Below are 21,331 nucleotides of genomic sequence, written 5' to 3'. Positions count from 1 at the left end.
ATGCTGTATCAAGAGACAGCTAATGGAGATTATATATTATTCCAGTGATTAGAATGAGGTGTCTAAATTGGAATACATAATAACATAGGCAATCACTTTGGATTCAACCCCACTATTATTAATTGTGTGATCATGGAAAAATCATTTAATTCCTCTTACCTCCATCATTTGTTTAAGATGGTAAACTTTACAGAAGAGAAAATTGTGACTTGCCTAAAATCTCATAGAAAGTAATAAAGAGAATCAGGCTTTAAACAAAGTTCTCTAATAGTAAATGCAGCATTTTTTCCCTGTGCCACACTGTCCTGACACAGATATGGAAACTGAAAAATTGTGACTTGCCCAGGGAAGTCTTAAATTGGACCTTAAACCACCTTTAAATTAGACACAGGTAAATTTTAGGTTAAAAAATATTTTAATCAAATTAGAAAATAATTTTTAAATAACTATTTTTTTCCTTCAATATCACACTAAATGGAGCTTCTCTTATGTTGAGTTGAATCCACATCTTCTAATGGGTTATCCAATGGAAGGCTATAGAATAAATCTAATATATCTCATTTATTTGATAGCTATGCCTTTTCCATTTACCTTATTTTTCATGCATTATTTATTTTTTCTCAACTAAAAATTATCAGTTTCTACAATCATTCACCGATGACTCTAAACCTCTTTACCATCTTATATTACTAAGTTCTAAATGTTCCTTTAAATTTTAGTGTCTTGAATTGCACAGTTGGGCCTACCTATTACTTTGTGATCAAGATTTCTTCTATCCCTTTTGGGTATTTCACCACTCATTGTCACCTTTACCAAAAAGGAGAGTTCTACTGATAGTAGAGAGAATATGAGTTAATAGGAGCTTTAAAAAAAAAAAAAAAAAAAAAAAAAAAAGGAGAGAGACCTTAAAAAAAAAAAAAAAAACCTTAGTAGTAGTTATAGTTAAAAGGCAATATGGACAAAGTTGAAATAATCCCTAATTCTCACTTTGCCCATTAGTTGTATAAATTAATCTTTACAAGTTATTTATTTCATTTCTTTCTTTTCCAGCATTTTTGGGAAGAGTTTATAGACATTTTAATGTGTCTTATTTTATTGTGCTTTGCAGATATTATAGGGAATGGTTTTTTTTTTTTGTTTTTGTTTTTGCTGTGATTGATGTTGTTTACAATTTGAAGGTTTGCGGCAAAGAGCAAGTCTATCAGGGCTATTTTTCCGAACAGCATGTTCTCTGTTTCACATTTTGGTAATTCTCAAAATATTTCCAACTTTTTCATTATTATCATATTTGTTAGGGTGAATTGTGATCAGTGATCTTTGATGTTACTATTTTAATTGTTTTGGGGACCATGAACCACACTCATGTGAGAGAGGAAATAAATGTTGTGTGTGTTCTGAATGCTCCACCTACCAGCTATCCCTCTCTTTCCCTCTCCTCAAAATTCCCTATTCATAACAAAATTAGGTCAATTAATAACACTCCTATGGCCTCTAAGTATTCAAGTGAAATGAGGAGTCAACTGTTGAGGCAAATTTCATTGTCCTATTTTAAGAAATTGTCATAGAGACCTAAATTTTCACCACCCCAAATAGCCATCATTATTGAACCAATACCTTTCACTGGGACAATTATGACTTACTAAGAGGTAGGATTTTTATTAGTAAGTATTTTTAATTAAGGCATATACATTTTTAAGACATAATACAACTGTACATTTAATAGTGTAATAATGGTACAGTGTAAATATAACTTTTATATATACTGGGAAACAAAAAATTTCATGAGATTGGTTTTATTGCCATATTCACTTTATTGAGATGTTTTGGAACCAAACCTGCAATATCTCCAAGTTATGCCTATACTCTAGAGAAAGTGATACTTTTTTCAAGATTTATTTTTCTATAACATATATTATAGTTTTAATTAAAGAGAAATTTGGTAACAGTTAGCCTAGTAAATCTCACTAAAGTCTCAACTGCTTCTCAAAATCTCCCTTCACTTATAAAAGTAAAGAACCAATTTTTTTTAATTTAAATTTAAAAAATTTAAAACAATAAAAAAAAAAGTAAAGGACCATCTGTTAGACCATCACTGTCATATCAATTAATATAGCCAGTGTAAACCTCGAAACTGATTCATAAATCACCATCTTTGAGCAACACCATGCCAAGAGGAGATTTAGGAACAAAAATAATCTCTTACTTTGGCATAGCCAAGGTTTACAGAACACTTTACATAAATTCTCCCTCAAAAAATGGTTACAATTATACAGAACTGGGATTGACTAAGGAAGCCATAATAGATCACAAACAAAAGTTGTTTGTGACAAAGTTGGAAATGACTGAGAAACTCAATAATTAGCTTTGAGATAATCTGATCCCTAAAGAATGATATTAATTTATTGTTCTTAATAAAAGGAATCCAATACTATAACATATTTAATATGTATGGGAATGCCTGCCATCTAGGGGAGGGAGTGGAGGGAAGGAGGAGAAAATTCGGAACAGAAGGGAGTACAAAGGATAATGTTGTAAAAAATTACCTATGCATATGTACTGTCAAAAAATGTTATAATTATAAAATAAAATAAAAAAAATTTAAAAATAAATAAATAAATAAAAGGAATCCAGAGAACATGTGTGAAACCAGAACACCAGTATATATTAGTTTCCTGATTTATAAAGTGAGGTTGAATTAGATGATTCTAATGGTCCCTTCTAGCTCAAATCTAATTGCCTGTAAGGCAGAATGCAGTTTTCTTCCCTTTAATAATATTTATATTTTCCCAAGTGCATGTAAAAATGTTTTAACATTTTTTTGAACTTCGAATCCCAAATTCTATCCCTCTTCTTACCCTCTCTCCTTCCCAGAGACAGTAAGCAATTTGATATAGATTATTTATGTGCAATAATGTGAAGTTTATTTCTAAATTGTTCACACTATGAAAGAAAACACAGGCAAGTTTTATTTTTAATAAAGTGAAAATGAGTATACATTCAGACTTTATCAGGTCTTTCTCTGGCGATGGATAGCACTTTCATCCTAAATCCCTTGACAATCTCAGAGCATTATGTTACTGAGATTAATTTAGTTATTCACAGTTAACCATCCCACAATATTGGTTTAACTGTGGACAATGTTCTTCTGATTCTGTTCATTTTATTTTGCATCAGTTCATGTAAGTCTTTCCAGGATTTTGTGAACTCAGCATGCTTGTGTTATCAAAGAACTCTGGAACTCAGAAGGACTGGGGAATAAACCAAGAGGGAGCTGCCACTGCCCACTGCTTCCCCAGTTGCAAGCTGGTCCAGGAATAGTGTTACAACCATCACTGAGTTTAGTTTAGAGTGAGAGAAGATCCTTTATTCAGCGATTCTCATGAGAAGTGGGTATATTCATAGATGAGGCACAATGAGTACCTTAAGGTAGCAAACTTTATACTGGTAACTCATTTCTTTACCCCTCCTTTCAAGGTTTAGATTAGTCAGATTTACAGTCAGGATTGGTTACAATTGGTCAGATTTACTATTCAAATAGTAACTAGGTTGGATACAATTGGTCGTAGATTCATCATCTGAATAGCAATTAGGTTGGATTATAATCCCCTCAAAAAGTCTTGTACGGTGTCACTGACCATATCATAGCTGATTTAGGTTAAAAACACCATTTGTTAAGAATTTAGTTGTCTAACCAGTTCCTCAACTCACAAGTGATTGGATACACCCCAACAAGATTTTACCTCTCCCTCCTCTTTTCCTGTTCTATCAATATCTGTGGAAACCCAATTTCTCATACTTATCCACACTTATCTATAGCACAATAATATTCTATTACAATCATATACCACAACTTATTCAGCCATTTCCCAATAATGGGCATCCTCTCAATATCCAATTCTTTGCCACCACACAAAAAACTATTTTTGTACTAATAGATTCTCACCACCACCCCCAATCTCTTTGAGATACATATATAATAGTTGTATTGCTAGATCAAAGGGTATGCATAGTTTTATGCCCTTTAGGCATAATTCCAAATTACTCTCTGGAATGGTTGAATAAGCAGAATGTACTTTAATTTTACTATATCATTTCTTGACTTGGGAAAGCATCTCATTCATTATTTTTTTCTTTTAAAAGACATCATCTAGGACTTTTCCTCCATGACTGTCAGCATAAAAAGAACACATAAATAAGTGATTTAGGATGACATAGGATTATTGATTCATATGAAGAGAAGAGAAAAATGAATTATTTATTTTAAATATCATCTTTTACTTTGATCAAAACTTCTTTCAGCTTAAAGTTTAAATATGTCTAATTTAAAGTGGACTAAGATTTCTGTATTTCAAAGCTATAATTTCACCAATGTAAAGATTTCCTTGGATAAATTATAATTTTTCTGGGCCTCAGTTTCCTCAGTGAAATGGGGGAGTGGAATATATGATCTCCAAGGTCCTTTTTATTTATTATTTTTTTCCCATATGGAAACCCCCTCAAATAGTATAGATCTGGAACTTATAGTCCTAGAGAGTTTCCAGGACACACATGATATGACTATCATCATAAAGCTAGTAAACTAGTAAATGTCAGAAGATTTGAACCCAGTGCTTTCTAACTCCAACTCCAGCACTCCAGAAACAATGCCATGTTGCTTGTCATGTGTGTGTTTAAAAAATAAATACATTTTGTTCTTGAAAAGTAAGTTGAACCAAGAAATAAAATTCTAGAGTGTCCACACCCCCCCACCCCCCCACCAATCTTTGGAAATGATAGAAATCTTGTCCTCTGGGAAAAGATGTCAATTTTTTTCACATGCCATTTTCAAAGCAAGCTTATTTAGCAGAATTAATGATTTATCAGGATGATTTCAGGAAAAACCCCAGATTTTTAAAAATTGTTTTAACATAATTGGAGGGAGACATTTATATTAATATCTATATCTATGTGTGCGCATATATAATGTGTGTATGTATTGCCTTTTAACAGACATTTTAATTAAGGAACATGTTCATTGTATAAAAAATTTTTCTTATTTCCAGATTCTTTTGATGTTTTGATTGAATATAGGATAATGATTTTATCCACAGTGGGGACAGAGAAAACATGTGGCTTGTTTCCAGCCCTTTTTTTTCCCATCCCACAACTGCTTTCCATGAATGCATATTGGTAAAAGTATTATTTTCTTAAGAAAGGACTCATAGGCTGGCAGTAAGATCACAAACTCTCAGACCAAGAACTGGAAGTAATGTTCAAGGATAAGCAAATCCAACATCTTTATTTTACTGAGGAAGAAACTGAAACCCAAATAGTTAAGTGACCTGCTGAAGGTGGGGGGAGGATTGAGTGACTGGTATTATATTCAAAAATCAGGTTTTTTGACTCTAAAACCAGTTCTTCTCAATTCAAGTCAATGAACACACAAGGTGAAGTTAAGAAGTTGAGAGTCTAGGGAACAAATAGGTAGGTGGTACAGTGACCCTGGAATCAAGAGAACTGAGTTCAAATACTACACTGTCAGTAGGCTTCCCAACAAGTCACTTAACCCTGATTACCTCCAAAAGAAAAGGAAGAAACAACAAACAAAGAAGTTGAGACAATTAATTTTTTCTCAGTCTTTAAAAGCATTTTTTTAAAGTGTTAGTCTCCTACATCCTCCATCTAATATAGTATGTTAAACATATTTTTGGAATCAGAGAAGTTGATTTCATTGATATGGGGAAACTCCAAATGAGGAAACTCCCTCTACCAATACAACTCAATACCTGCTCTTCTTATAGTTCTAAAAAGTTCTCTGAGAGCCCTGGCAGATTAAGGGATTTGCCCAGGATCCCACAGGTCATATGTTAAATTTGAATGGAGATCCTCAAACTTTTGATTTCATTTTTTCTATCCCTGATGCCATGCTGCCTCTTTGGATGAGTTCAAAGAAGGCTAATCTATTGTTAAGTAGTTAAATGGAACCAGGATACTAATTTCTTAATCCTTAAAGAATACAAAGAATAGATTTTTAAAATACTAACAAAATTCTCATTTCCCTAGCTACTTACTCTCTGACTCCTTGATTAGTAGAATAATACTTTCCTTTTGCTCATTAATTACATTTGTAATGAGCATTTGGTCCAAGCACAGATCATCTAAGATGGCTTCACTCACATAAAAAATACCAGGTGCCTGATTCCAGGAGACAGGAGAATTGGTGCATGTGGTTCATTCTGACATTCTGAAATGGTGTACCATGTGGTTCAGAGCAGCCTTTTCCCACTGGCCATACAATTAGAAATGCCATGTCTTTAAAAATGCCTGACTCAGTGCAGTCTGGATCTTTTCTGCATTTGCATTGTCACTCACATCAGGAGACACATAAGAGGGGAGGATTTAAGAGCCATCTCTCTCCTTCACCTAATTAAATTATATGGCCCCAAGAAATAGAATGGGAGTTCTGGTCTTTTTTTGGTTATCCTTTTCAATTCTAGGTATAAAAATATGAGTCTCTAACCTGGCAGCTCAAATCATTGGGATCCTGATATTTAGCAATCCAAATGAAAGTATTGCAGCTAGTCCAGTTGTTCTTCAATCATTTTTCAGAGATATCCAATTCTCTGCGACTCCATATGGAGTTTTCTTGGCAAAGATACTGGAGTGGTCTGCCATTTCTTTCTCTAGTTCATTTTACAGATGAGGAAGCTGAGGCAAACAGGAGTAAGTGATTTGTCCAGAGTCACACAGATAGTCAGTGCCTAAGGCCAAATTTGAATTCAGGAAAAGTTTTCCTGACACTAGAGCCAGTGCTTTATCCACTATGCCACCTCACTGTCCATCCAGTCCCATAGGGAAACCCTAAGGAGCAAGGGTCCTGGGTCTTAGCCTAGTGGAGCTTTGAACTTCAATTTGGTAGGAAAAATGCCATGTAGGGATTGAGCTAAATTGTGAGTTGAATTTTCCTCCCTCCCCCAAAGACTGAGATGGTATAATGGAGTTATAATGTCCACTAAGCACTGGAAAAAATATTGATGTATTTATTCTTACCAATCTAATGTTAAATAATTAAATGAAACTAGGATGCTAGTAAGTCAGACTTTAAAACTGGAAGAACACAATCATTAGTAGTTCCAGCCAATGACAAGAAAAGGGAGACTCCTCAATCCTGGAAAACCCTGGTGGAAAGGATGGAATAAAATGTAACAGACCTGGCCAGAGTGTACCCAGAACAATCCGATACACATGACTTGGCACTTGTTATATTACACTAAGATCAGGCAATTTATATGTAGGGATCATCAAAGGTGCCCTTGACAAATGTTACTTTTAATTAGCTTTGCTTTGAAATATATGCATTGTTATTGAACCTGCGGGGGATTTGCAGGTTTTTGATCTACTGCCAAATTCTGGTTTTTTGTAGTTCCTAGACCATGGAATTTTCCTGCTGATGTTAATAGTCATGATGTCCATGCCATCACAGGTCAAAAAATTATTAACATCAGCAAATTTCCCAAGAGCTATGGGTACCAGAATTAGGGTCAAAGTCAAGATTCCAGGCCCTCAATCTTGAGCCCAGATTATTGTAGTCTTAAACTAATTTATTCTTCTTTGACATTTATTCAAAGGTGAGCAAATAAAAACACAGGAAGGACCAAAATGATCCTAGACTACAGAAGCTCTTGGCCAAATAGAGGAAACAAACTTGGAAAGAGGTATTCTAACCGTGTGTGTGTGTGTGTGTGTGTGTGTGTGTGTGTGTGTGTGAGAGAGAGAGAGAGAGAGAGAGAGAGAGAGAGAGAGAGAGAGAGAGAGAGAGAGAGAGAGAGAGAGAGAGAAAGAAAGAGAAATAGGGATCCTTTGGCAGCTGGTGAAACCTCTAAACCACTTCTTTCAGAATGTTTTTAAATCATTGAAGGAAATGCTAAGTTTTAGTTAGAGATCAATGAAAATAAAGATGTAATATTTTTTCCCAAGTTCACCAACCTCTTCATATTTATGTACAATTCCACCCAAAACCTTAGGAGTAAATCTTGAACTATTTTTTTTTAATTAAAGCAAAGCAAAACAAAACAAAAACCCTAAACATCTCTAAGGTGAGAATTTAAAAGGAAGAGATGATTTTTTGGGAAAAAAAAGAAGATGAAAAGATGAAAAAGACAATTCTGTATTTTTGTTGTTGAGGCAATTGGGGTTAAAGTCATTTGCCTAAAGTGACACAGTAAGTGTTAAGTTTCTCAAGTCAAATTTGAACTCAGGTCCCTCGTGATTCTGAGTTGATGCTCGATTCTTCGATATTTCAGACCAGCTTTGGACCAATCATTGGTAGACCACTTCTCTCCACCTTACAATACCCATTCTGTGCTGCCTCAACTTCTGTATCATAAGGTAAATGGCTTCAAGATGGTTCTTTTCCCCTCTACATTTGAGGTACAAGAATCTTCAATATATAATCTATTGAGCTTATTAAGTCTTTATGTAGTGGTGGTAAAAGGGAAAATATTTTAAACCCTAACTTAAAATATAAGCTTTAGACTGAGAGGCAGATCTGACATCTAGTTATGTGACCTTGGGAAAAATCATTTTAACCTCTGTGAGCTTGAATATTTCATTTAAATTATACAATTCTATACACTTTCTTTCCTGGCAATAAAATTAATCATTTCTTTTAACTTGGAGGGGGAAAAAAAAGCTTTGACCACAAAGTACTCATTTAGATGCAACAAAATAGTATTAAATATCCTATTTAAAAAAGAGAACGGGAGATCTCTATGAGACATACAAGAAATTTAGTAACTTACCAGCATCTTTGATCCATTCATCATAAAGGTGCACAGTCCTCGATGTAAGATCACTGAAGACCATTTCCCATAAAAGTTATTGGACCTCAGGCTGGATCCTTCATTAAAAGAAAGCAAGAAAAAAGCTCTTATGGTTTACAAATGCAAATAAGCCTAATCTTCATGGAATGCAATATTCAAAAATGCTAAAAATTTAATAGGGACAACTGGCAAAGCAATAAGCTTTAATTGTAGGCTAATGCATTAGCAGAATACATTTATATTGGACCCAATGCAGTTTCAGATGAGTCAAGTTTTCCATTATTTCAGAGACATGGCTTACTTCAGTAAAGATGGTTACAATTTCATGTACCAAATGGAAAAACTGTAAAAGAAATATTATTTCAAGAAATACAGCAAGAGTAACTCCCATCCCAACAATTACATAGGACAATATCAACTGAACCTGTCTCTACCATAGTTACACTGATGTAAAATCCAAGGGAAAAAAAGATTTATGAAGATAAGTCTTCAAAAGTTAGAGACAATTATGCAAGTCTCTGATAGTAGGTGAAGTGGGGGAGTAGGGAAGGGGTTACATATGAATTTCCTTGCTGAAGCTAAAGAAGACATAAAAGGGAGATGAGGGTTAGAGAATTTAATTTCTTCAAAACAGTATCACCATCCAGTAAATCAAGTATGACTTAAGTCATGGCCTCCTAGTTATACAAATGAAGTATTTCAAAATCAAGGCCCCTCCTACCTATATAGTATCATATAGACATTCAATTAAAAGTAACAAAATGTTTTATTAGCCTTTGATTGTGAAAGAAAAGTCTTAAGCTAGAAATAAAAAAGATCTTTAAATACATAGCTTTGAAATTTGAAATTTCAGATTCATCATAAACAAGTGGAAGATGTTTCACTTCAAAAAAGATCTTTTTGATCACCTCTCAAGTTATCCTGTATCTTTTCTCCCCATCACAGCCAAATTCCCAAGAAAGAAACATCTACTTAATTTACTTCCCATTTCTCAACCTCTTGCAATTTGAATTCCACACCCATGGTGACTAAAGCTGTACTTGCCAAGATTACCAATGATATAGAAATAACTAAATCCTATGCTCTTTTCTGAGTTCTCATACTTTTTGATCCTTTTTGATTTTTGCACTATTGAGCACCTTCCACCTACTGAATACTCTCTCCTCCATCAGATTTTGGGACATTGCTCTCTCCTGATTCTCCTCCCAGAACATTCCTTTCATGGATCAATCCAATGAACCTCCTCTTAAAGCATAGGTATATTCCAGGGTTTAATCTAACCCTCTTCTTTTTCTTTACACCTCTCTCAGTGACCTCACCAATTCCTCTGAGTTCAGTTATTATTTTATGCATATGATGTCTAGATCCATAAACGCAAATTTCAGCTTTCTCCTACATTCCTCAGCAACTGCCAACTGGACATCTTTACCCATATCTCAAACTCAACATAACTAAAATGGAAATCACTATCTCTCTCTCTCTGAATGTGCCTCCACCCTATTATCCTTATTTCTATCCAGAGCATGACCATACTTCCAGTTAGTCAGGTTCATGCAGAGACTTAATAGGCACAGAACACAGTATCTTAGGGATTCTATGCACCCAAATATAGAGAGGAAAGGAACCACCTTGAAGCTCTTTCCCTCTTGTACAGAGTGGTTGGATAGCATAAGGGTGGGAATGAGAAAGTTTAGCAATGATTGACTGGTTTAAAGCTGCTTGGAAGGTTGAAGAGTTGTCTTAAAAAAAAAAAAAGACAAGATAATTCATTCCTTTTAAATTCTCTTCTGAGAATAAGCAGAAATTCTTAACATGTAGTCTAACTTTTCATTCTGCTTTCTAGGTCTCATCATTTCAATCATCACAAATCCTTGCCCATCCCATTTATTACTTTTTACTCACCTTACTTTTTAACCAACACCATAAATCAGGTCATTATTGTCTCTTACCTAAATTCCTTCAATAGCCTCCTAATTCTGTTTCTTGCTTCCATGGTCTCCTTTGTTCAATCTATCTCCAATACAAATGCCAAAATAATCTTAAAGCACAAATCTAATCAATTCCATTCCCCTCCTACAAGATCTTCCAAGATTTTCTATTGTTTGTAGAATAAAATAAACTCTGCTGTTTGTCATTTCAGACCAAGGATAATCTGACAGCAATGTAATGTTCCAAACATTTTTTATACATTACTTCATCCCACATATGCTAAACAATACTGGCTTATTTTCTTGCCCCCATGTATAGTATTCCATCTCCCATATGCAGGACAATGCACAGTGGATCCTTCATAACTATAATATACTCCTCTCTCACCTCTGTTTCTTGGAATAACAAAGACAGCAACTAGCATTTATATATCACTTTACACACACACACACACACACACACACACACAACATATATACAGGTATTTTTGTGTGTGTGTGTGTAGATAGATAAATAAATAGACAGATATAGATATAGCTATAGATATATGCATGTACACATATATATATATATATATATGTGAATATGTACACACACACAAAAAAAAAGATCCATGGCTTTCTTCAAGATTTCTCAGGTGTCAATTCCTTCACAAGGCCTTTCCTGATCTATCTTCATTTCACAGTTGAATGTGCTTTTCCTCTTCTAAAACTATTTTGAATAAACTTCATAACAATTTATTGGTATAATATCAAATCTTCTCCACTGAAGATAAAGTTCTAAAGGATAAACATTCTTATTTTTATACTTATTTTCCCTGTGTCTAGCACAATGTTTTGCACCTAGTAAATGCTAATTTACTACTAAATTGAATTAAATTAGTAAATGGGTGGTTATCTGATCTATTCTTTACTTTTTCTGTTATTTCATTTACACTAAATGTAATCTCATTTTCAATTACATTAACTAATAGATCTTGTGAATATACAATCCTTTAAGCTAATATTGGGAGATAATGAATGAAAAATCTCTGCCAAATACAATTGCATCCTGAGATTTCGTGACTATGAGATCATGAGAGGGGTTATTAGATAAGAGGAAACAATTCCATTTAGCTGTACAGACCAATTCCCAACCTAAAGAGTTGTCATATGAGGTTCACCCCAATGGAGTCAGTCACTGGAATGAGTAAAAAGGACAATGTATCTTTGGGCAAGTCATTTAACCCTTCAGAAACTAAATGATAAGTCAAATGATAAATTACAAAACAGTCATTCCCTTATTCAAAAAGATGGTGGTTCTCAAACTTTTGTTCTTTAAACTATTAAGAGTTGTTCAGGATGTGTCCAAAGAGTTTTTGTTTATATGGGTTACATTTATGGATATTTATCATATTAGAAATAGAAACTAATTTTGGACCCCCTGAGAGGGTTTCAGTGACTTCAAGATTCTCTGAATCATACTTTAAGAACTGCTACAATAAGAGGCAGAAGAAGAGAAAAGAAATAGTAGTTGGTAATCCTCTTCTTAAGGATGGCAAGCCTATTGTCTTCCAGGGGTATACATCTAAAACATAACACAGAAACCTCAAAAAACTGAACAGAACTAAAGGCAAGTACCCACTTCTTGTCCTTCTATAGTAGCAAAAATAACACTTCCAGAAGGAAGATAAAAAGTATTGCCAATGTGTGTGAATACACCAGTGGGGCAGTGAACTGGTCCAACCATTCTGGAAAGCAATTTGGAACTATGCCCCAGAAATTATTAAATTGTATCCAACAATCCAACACATTGATCCAACAACAATATCATTAAACCTATATCCCAGAGAGATCAAAGAAGGGTAAAGGAACCCATATATTCAAAATATTTATAGCTTTCTTTTCTATCGTAGCAAATAGAAACTGGAGTAGATGTCAAATGAAGACTAGCCAAACAAATCATGACATATGAATGTAATAGAATACTATTGTGTCATAAGAAATAATGAAAGGGATGATTCCAATATAATTTAGTTTGAATTATATGCATTGATGCAGAGTTAAGAAGAAAAACCAGAAGAATAATTTATACAAAAACAATATTGTAAAAACAAACAAGACTCAAGAATTTTGATCAATGCAATGACCTACACAATTCAAGAAAAATGATGATGAAATGTGCTGTTCAAAGAGGCAGAATGAGACATTTTTAAAAGTATGAACAACACAGAGATTTGTTTTGTTTGACTATACGTGTTTGTTATAATTGGGGAGCTAGGTAGCACATTGGATTGAATGTAGGGCCTGGAGTCAGGAAAATCTAGCCTCAAACACTTACTATCTGTATGAGCCTGGGCAAGTCACGTAATCATATTTGCCTCGGTTTCCTCATCTATAAAATGAGCTAGAGAAGGAAATGGCAAACCATTTCAGTATTTGAAGGGTGCCAAGTATTTTCTTGTGCCAAGAAAATTATACATGAGGTCATGAAGAGTTGGACACAGTTGAGAAGCAACTGAAGAACAAAAGGGTTGAAGTGCTACATAGCACTATATATTAAGAAAATAAACTCATGTGAGGAAATCCAGACATTTAGAGGAAAGTGTAGAACAGAATATTTGATTGGTAGGAGAGAGAAACAAATGATTTTTATCATGAATATATCATAGGCCACCTGAACAAAAAGAGGAAATGGATCATGAATTTAAAACAAAAACCAATAGTTCAATTATCCAGACATTTCTGGAACTCTCTGTGCCAAAAGTTTAGCAACTAATAATTTCTTGAAGACACAAAGGGAAATAAGTCTAATAAGGGGAAAAGTGGTTTTATTCAATGCTGAAAAATTATCCATGCATATATCTTGTACATAAAAAGCTATAATAAAAAAAGCTTAATTATAAACTTAATTGCAATTTTAAAAATTGATTTATTCAAATAAGACCAAGGAAAATGAGTAGCCAACTTAAATTTTTTAAAAGGAATGCAGATTAAAATGGTAATAGGTTTTGCAAAACTAAACATGATTTCAGGACAGGAGACGGTGAGGGAGAGAAAGAAAAAAACTGGAATACAAAACCTTTTTTAAACAAATGTTAAAAATTGTCTTTATATGTAAGTGGATGAAAATTTTTTTTCAAAAATATTTTTTAAGGAATATATAGAAGCAAGGCCAAGAAAAAGAAATGTAAATATAAGAACACAACACATGATGTAAAAAATAATATCAGGAAGGCTAAAACTCAGAATGAGATAAGGCTGAACAGAAAAGCTAAGGACAAAAAAAAAAGGGGGAAGAGGTGTGTGTTTTTTAAACCTATTGGAGGAAAAAAGGAGGTTCAAAGAAAGAATAGGGTCTTCACTTAAGGGTCCATGAAACAATTACTGATAGCAGGTACAAGGTGAGGTTACTGAATTTTTTTTCTATGTTCTCTACAAGGACAGTGGCCTTAACATTGGGAATGACAGAACAAAAATGACTAATAGGGAGTTGATATTCTAGATTAATACAAAGATAACATGTAGCTACCTGTGATAAATTCAAGTAACCTGGCTCAGATGAACTATATCTTTATATCCTGAAAGAAATGGCAGATAGGACTGTTGAGTCACTGTCAGTGATATTTAAATGATCATGAAAAATAAGAAAGGTACTACAAAATTGGAGATGGCCAAATGTCTTGCTTTTTTTATTTAAAGGGAAGAGAACAGAATCTGAAAATTATAGGCCAGTAAACCTAACTAACTTCAAGTCCTTGGGGAAATTCTAGAACAGATCATTAAAAAGATGACTGGTCAACATTTAGAAAGGAAACGGGGTGACAACAAAAATCAGCTTGACTTCATCAAGAACAGGTCATTCCAGAATAACCTCATTTCATGATTTTTAACATGATTAGTAAATTAGTAGAAAAGGGGGAAAGCTTTGGATGTAGTTTGCCAATATTGTAACAAGCTTTTGATATTCTTTTTTAATCTTTTTTAAATTTTATTTTTTTAGATCATACATGTACATTCATTTTTATATATTTCCATATGAGTTAGATTGGGAGAGAAAAATCAGAACAAAAGGGAAAAACCATCTCATAATATTTTTATAGAAAAAATGAAGTAGGCAATAATGATGCATTCAGATGAATTTAAAACTGGTTGGCTGAACACCTTAAAAAGTGGTTGTGAAAGGTTTAGTGTCAATGTGGCAGGAAGTGTCCAGTAGAATATCCCAAGGATCTATGGTTGGTCCTGTGTTGTTTGACATTTTTATCAATGACTTGGATGAAGCCATAGATGTAAGCCATTATTTTCATTATTTTTAGAGATGACACAAATCTGGAAGGGCCAACGCAATAAATCACAGGGTCGGCTCCAAAACAACCTTGAGAGCCTAGAGCTTTGGTGTGAAATACAGGGATATATCAACATAAAAAATGGAGCATGTGAGAAACATGGATAGACAGAAGTAGTTCTGAAGAACTAAAACTCTGGTACACTTCAAATGCAATGAAGCAGTAGTGTGATGCAGCAGTAACAAAAGTAAATAGAATCTTAGTTTAATTGGGATATATCTTCCAGGAAGAGGGAGATCATAATCTCACTGAATTGGGCCCACACTTGACATTATTTAGAGTATTGTTTTCAGTTCTAGACACCAAAAGAATACTCATATGTCGAGGGCAAACCAAGGAAAGGCAACCAGGACGTGATGGGCCTTGAGTCCATGTCATATGTCTATCAATTGAAGGAAATGGACATGTTTAGCCAAGAACAATACAATGATTTCAGAGCAGAGGTAACAAGGACATACACTATGGGCCATGGTCTGCAACACTCCCAAATACGGCCCAAACCAGATTAAAATGTAATTAGAAAAATTTTAAACAGATAAATTTTAAAAATATAATAAGACAGAGATAATATTATATTTTAAAACTAAATTAATATTCAGCTTCCTGGGATCCTTTATGTATGGTTTAATGGTCCCCATTTCTTTTTAAGTTTGACAGGAGGGAAGGAGGGAGAAAGAAATTTTTTTTTAAATTTAATTTTTATTTTATTTTATAATTATAACTTTTTTTTTGACAGTACATATGCATGGGTAATTTTTTACAACATTATCCCTCGAACTTACTTCTATTCAGATTTTTTCCCTTCCTCCCCCAACCCCCTCCCCCAGATGGCAGGCAGTCTTATACATGTTAAATATATTATAGTATATTCTAGATAGAATATATGTGTGTAGAACCGAATTTCTTGTTGCACAGGAAGAATTGGATTCAGAAGGTAAAAATAACAGTTTACACTCATTTCCCAGTGTTCCTTTTCTGGATGTAGCTGATTCTGTCCATCATTGATCAATTGGAATTGGATTAGCTCTTCTCTATGTTGAAGATATCCACTTCCATCAGAATACATCCTCGTACAGTATCATTGTTGAAGTGTATAATGATCCCCTAGTTCTGCTCGTTTCACTCAGCATCAGTTGATGTAAGTCTCTCCAAGCCTCTCTGTATTGCTCCTGTTGGTCATTTCTTACAGAACAATAATATTCCATAACATTCATATACCATAGTTTACCCAACCATTCTCCAATTGATGGACATCCATTCATCTTCCAGCTTCTAGCCACTATGAAAAGGGCTGCCACAAACATTTTGGCACATACAGGTCCCTTTCCCTTCTTTAGTATTTCCTTGGGATATAAGCCCAAAGGTAGTATGGCTGGGTCAAAGGGTATGCACATTTTGATAACTTTTTGGGCATAATTTCAGATTGCTCTCCAGAATGGTTGGATTCTTTCACAACTCCACCAACAATGCATCAGTGTCCCAGTTTTCCCACAGCCCCTCCAACATTCATCATTATTTGTTCCTGTCATCTTAGCCAGTCTGACAGGTGTGTAATGATATCTCAGAGTTGTCTTAATTTGCATTTCTCTGATCAATAGTGATTTGGAACACTCTTTCATATGAGTGGAAATAGTTTTAATTTCATCATCTGAAAATTGTCTGTTCATATCCTTTGACCATTTATCAATTGGAGAATGGCTTATAAATTCTTATAAATTAAAGTCAATTCTCTGTATATTTTGGAGATGAGGTCTTTATCAGAACCTTTAACTGTAAAAGAGTTTTCCCAATTTGTTACTTCCCTTCTAATCTTGTTTGCATTAGTTTTGTTCGTGCAGAAACTTTTTAATTTGGTGTAATCAAAATTTTCTATTTTGTGATCAATAATGGTCTCTAGTTCTCCCTTGGACACAAACTCCTTCCTCCTCCACAAGTCTGAGAGGTAAACCCTCCCATGTTCCTCCAATTTATTTATGATTTTGTTCTTTATGCCTAAATCTTGGACCCATTTTGATCTAATCTTAGTATGTGGTGTTAAATGTGGGGCCATGCCTAGTTTCTGCCATACTAATTTCCAGTTTTCCCAGCAGTTTTTGTCAAATAATGAATTCTTATCCCAAAATTTGGGATCTTTGGGTTTGTCAAACACTAGATTACTATTTTTATTCACTATCTTGCCCTGTGAACCTAACCTATGCCACTGATCAACTAGTCTATTTCTTACCCAATACCAAATGGTTTTGGTGACTGTTGCTTTATAATATAGTTCTAGATCAGGTACAGCTAGACCACCTTCATTTCATTTTTTTTTTTCATTACTTCCCTTGAAATTCTCGACCTTTTGTTGTTCCATATGAATTCTGTTGTTATTTTTTCTAGGTTATTTAAATAGTTTCTTGGAAGTCTGATTGGTATAGCACTAAATAAATAGATTAGTTTAGGGAGTATTGTCATCTTAATTATATTCGCTCGGCCTATCCAAGAGCACTCAATGTCTTTCCAATTATTTAAATGTGACTTTATTTTTGTGGCAAGTGTTTTGTAATTTTGCTCATATAATTCCTGACTCTCCTTTGGTAGATATATTCCCAAATATTTTATACTATCTACCGTTATTTTGAATGGAATTTCTCTTTGTATCTCTTGCTGTTGGATTGTGTTGGTAATGTATAAAAATGCTGAGGATGGGAGAAAGAAAGTAAGGAAAGATTTATTAAGCACTTATGTTCCAGGCACCATGCTAACCACTAAAGATATAAATACAAGCACAAAGATGATCACTGCACTCAAGGATCTTACATTTTAGTAGGTGAATACACATAAAAGGAAGGGGAAAGTATTACAAAAGGAGATTATTTTGAAGACTAAAGTCAGAAAATCAGGGCCAGGGGATAAATGGAGGGAAGTATATCCTTCTGGGGACCTCAGGGAGAACTTGCCAATGGATGAAGACAAGATAGTTCTTGCAGAAGATTATCTGAGGGTGAAAGCATAGTAGAATGTTCCAGGGGAAGAAGGCCCCAGCAATAATTGAAGTGCAGAAAAAAATCAAGAATTGGTCTGAGAAGATATGAGTAAACTTGATACCAAATAGAACTTGAAAATGTGAGATGTGTTAAGCAAAGTACTATGAAAATTTAAAGAATGAAGGGATTCCTTTTATTTAGGGCAGGAGTTCTTAACCTTTTGATGTCATGATTCCCTTTGGCAGTCTGGTGAAAACCAATGCCCTATTTTCAGAAGAATGTTTTAAAATGTATAAGATAAAATGCAGAGGATTAAAAAAGAAATAAGTTCTAGTGAAATAAACACTATTTTTTTTTTAACCATCCAAAATAATAGGCCTTTCTTATTATTCTGTCCACAGAATCTTTAGGGATCTATGGGCCCCAGGTTAAGAACCTGTGAATTAGAAAAATAATCTTTTCTCCCACCTCTCCCACCTTTAAGATTTTTGTACTATGATGGAAGGTGTCATGGAGGAGTTGGTACTTGAGCTGAGGTTTAAAAGGATAAATAAGATTTTGACTGGCAAAAAAATACAAGGAAAGGATATTTCAGATAGAGATAATGAAGAAGGAACCCTGAAACTCTCTAAAACTCCTTGAAGGACAAATTCTCCTTGAATGCTGCCACTGTGGGAACCCCACCGGAGGACAAGCAGCTTCATTCTGTTGTCTGCTTGGGGCTGGTTGAGTTCCCAGTTGGAGATACCACCCCTATTGAATTAAAGAGACTCATTCAATTCCATTCAATCCAGCTCAAAGTGAAATCCAACTTGTAGATAAAAAGAGCCAACTTGGAATTCCACCCACTAGCCCAGCTCTCATGGAGCAGGCTTAGAATGTAGCCAGACTTCCTTATAAAAAATGGCAATTAAAAACTCATTTCTTTGAAGAGGTCCTAACATGTCATGCCATGCTATGCCAAGGAAACCTCTGCCCACTGGAATAATATTCTCTTCCAGTGCTACCCTCTCTTTATCTACCTCATCTATTTCCCTAAAGAGACGTTTTATCTCTTTGCCGGGATTTCTCTAAATTTTACTTCTCTGCTGGAACTCTTCCACTGAGAAATTCAGCCTTTCTATTATTGCATAGTAAAGACTGACTTCCCAATGCTAATAATAAACATCTTTTATCAGTCTAGCCTTAACAGGTCTGTAAATTCCATTACAGAGAATCTCTGTGTTGCCAGAAGGGGGTTCCCCAAAACTGTCTACACTTGCACCAAATCCCAAAGGGGTATAGCAGAGCCAAACCTCTCCATTTGGTTCCCTAAGCTCCAAACCTGTCACTAGACCTTATTATTTAACTCCATGATCACCAGTAACCCTATCTCATTTTGGTTCCCTAAATCTAGATCTCATCAATAATAATACATGCAAATGCACAAAGACAGGAAAGTACATGGTGAGTTCAAGGAACAAAGAACAGTCTCTTTGGTTTGGACACTGGAAGACTATACTATAAACAACAATATTTACCTATGTAGTATTTTGTAACAATTAAACAATTTTTGAAATGAAAAAAAAATCCCTGAATGATGTCCAATTATAATAAGCAAACTGGACCCTATTATAAAGAAATAATAATGCACCTCCCTCCCATCTTTGTAAAAGTTATATGGGTATGGAACATTTCAAATAATGTCAGACTCGATCAGACTAATATATCAATGTTAGTTTCATGAACCACCTTTCCCCCTTTATTTTTAAATTATTTGTTTCAAAGGATTATTCATAGATGCGGGAAATAAAGGCCAGAAACATTAGGAGATAATATCAATAAAAACAAATTTTAAGCATTTTCAATACATCATTTCACTTTATCCTACAATAATCCTGTGGGATGGTTGGTATTGCTGATTTTAATAGTTTACAGATCATTTTAAATTTCAAGAAGAGAAATAACTTACCTATGATATGAGAAGTAAGATGTGCGAAAAAAGGGAGGATTCAAAAATAAAGGTTGAAAATTAGTTGGGCAACACACTGTAGAGTGACAAATATTTGGCTTCTAAGAAGGTGAGACTTAGTAAGGGAGTATTAAAGACTTTTGAGCAAAGGGATAACTTGAATAAAGTCATACATCAAGAAGATTAGTCCCAAATGGTGAGTTCAGCAGGACCAAAAATACAAAAGAATGGCAATACAAAATCACTTAAAATATTTTTACAATAGTCCTCTGAAAGATGTATGCCTGTGGTGCATATGATGTAAATTGTGTCCCCCTTAACCTTTGGGGGGGGGACTCTGATGTAAACTGTCCCCTTTGCGGGAGCTCTCAAACTGTGGGAAAAGCACACCCTTCAGTCTATGAGGGAAACTCCCAGTTAAATGGTCTCATTCAATTGGAGATCTGGGCCTGATAGTCCTTTATTGAGTGGCTCAAACTGCCAGTTAAATAATCAATTGAATTGAAGCCCCAAGCCTCAGATGATAATAAAAGACAACTCTGAATCTGAATCTTTGCAGACATCCTAAACAGGACCTTGCCCACTGTTGAAGATATTTTCTTCTCAGTGTAACCCACCTTTGCCTTACCCACTAAGAAGTCTGTCTTCCTAGAAAGCTGGCTTCTTAGTGTAATTAAATCCCATTTTCTGCCACAAATCTCATGCCTATATTCATTGGAGTTTGTGAATTCTTTCTTTCACAAAGCCTGCCACCGGCCTGGGGGATTCCATTGCGGTTAGGGGATCTCTTTCCCTTTATTCTCATATCTCATCATTTGCACCTTATCACATTCTTTTCAATATGTGTAAATGGTGGTTAATCTTCATCCTTTCAAAATGGATGCACTTTTCAAAAACAAGTCTCAAGTCATTCAGAATTGAATCTAGTGATGACAGTTGATGATGGATATAATAAAATAACGATGCAGATTTTTATCTTATAAACTAGCTCTGAAGGCAATTACAAAGAGCTCTAACACCAATGTTAAGTATCCTTCAAAGAAAGGTGATTACTTTGAAGGAAAGTAGTTATTTGGATTTATCTATAATGATCCTTATTTTTAATTGATCCTATTATTTTAAAGCCTATTCAAATAATAAAGTCAAAAGACCTTTTCTTTTTAAAAAATAGAACAAATTGGGTGTCCAGCAATTGAGAAATGGTTGAACAAGCTGTGACATAATAATGCAAAGGAATATTATTGGGCAATAAAAAAATAAGGTTATAAGAAAGCCACAGAAACATAGAGAAAAGTTTATATAAACTGCTGGAGAGTGAAATAAGCAAAACCCAAAAAATAATTATATATATAATGTA

At 34.3% G+C, this 21,331-nt stretch overlaps 1 protein-coding gene across 2 annotated transcripts in view; it reads right to left on the bottom strand.

The window, feature by feature from the left end:
- Window positions 1–21,331, bottom strand: part of ELOVL7 (ELOVL fatty acid elongase 7) — a 101,987-nt gene that overhangs the window by 23,222 nt on the left and 57,434 nt on the right. For both annotated transcript variants that reach the window (XM_074282434.1, XM_074282435.1), the window contains exon 2: window positions 8,781–8,878. In XM_074282434.1, coding sequence (XP_074138535.1) covers window positions 8,781–8,844 — 64 coding nt within the window. In that variant the 5' untranslated portion in view covers window positions 8,845–8,878. The remainder of the gene's footprint in view (window positions 1–8,780; window positions 8,879–21,331) is intronic.

Source organism: Sminthopsis crassicaudata, chromosome 1, assembly GCF_048593235.1.
Source record: "Sminthopsis crassicaudata isolate SCR6 chromosome 1, ASM4859323v1, whole genome shotgun sequence".
Classification (NCBI taxonomy): Eukaryota; Metazoa; Chordata; class Mammalia; order Dasyuromorphia; family Dasyuridae; genus Sminthopsis; species Sminthopsis crassicaudata.
Note: the sequence above shows the minus strand (reverse complement) of the source record. Positions and strands in the feature narration are given on the sequence as shown.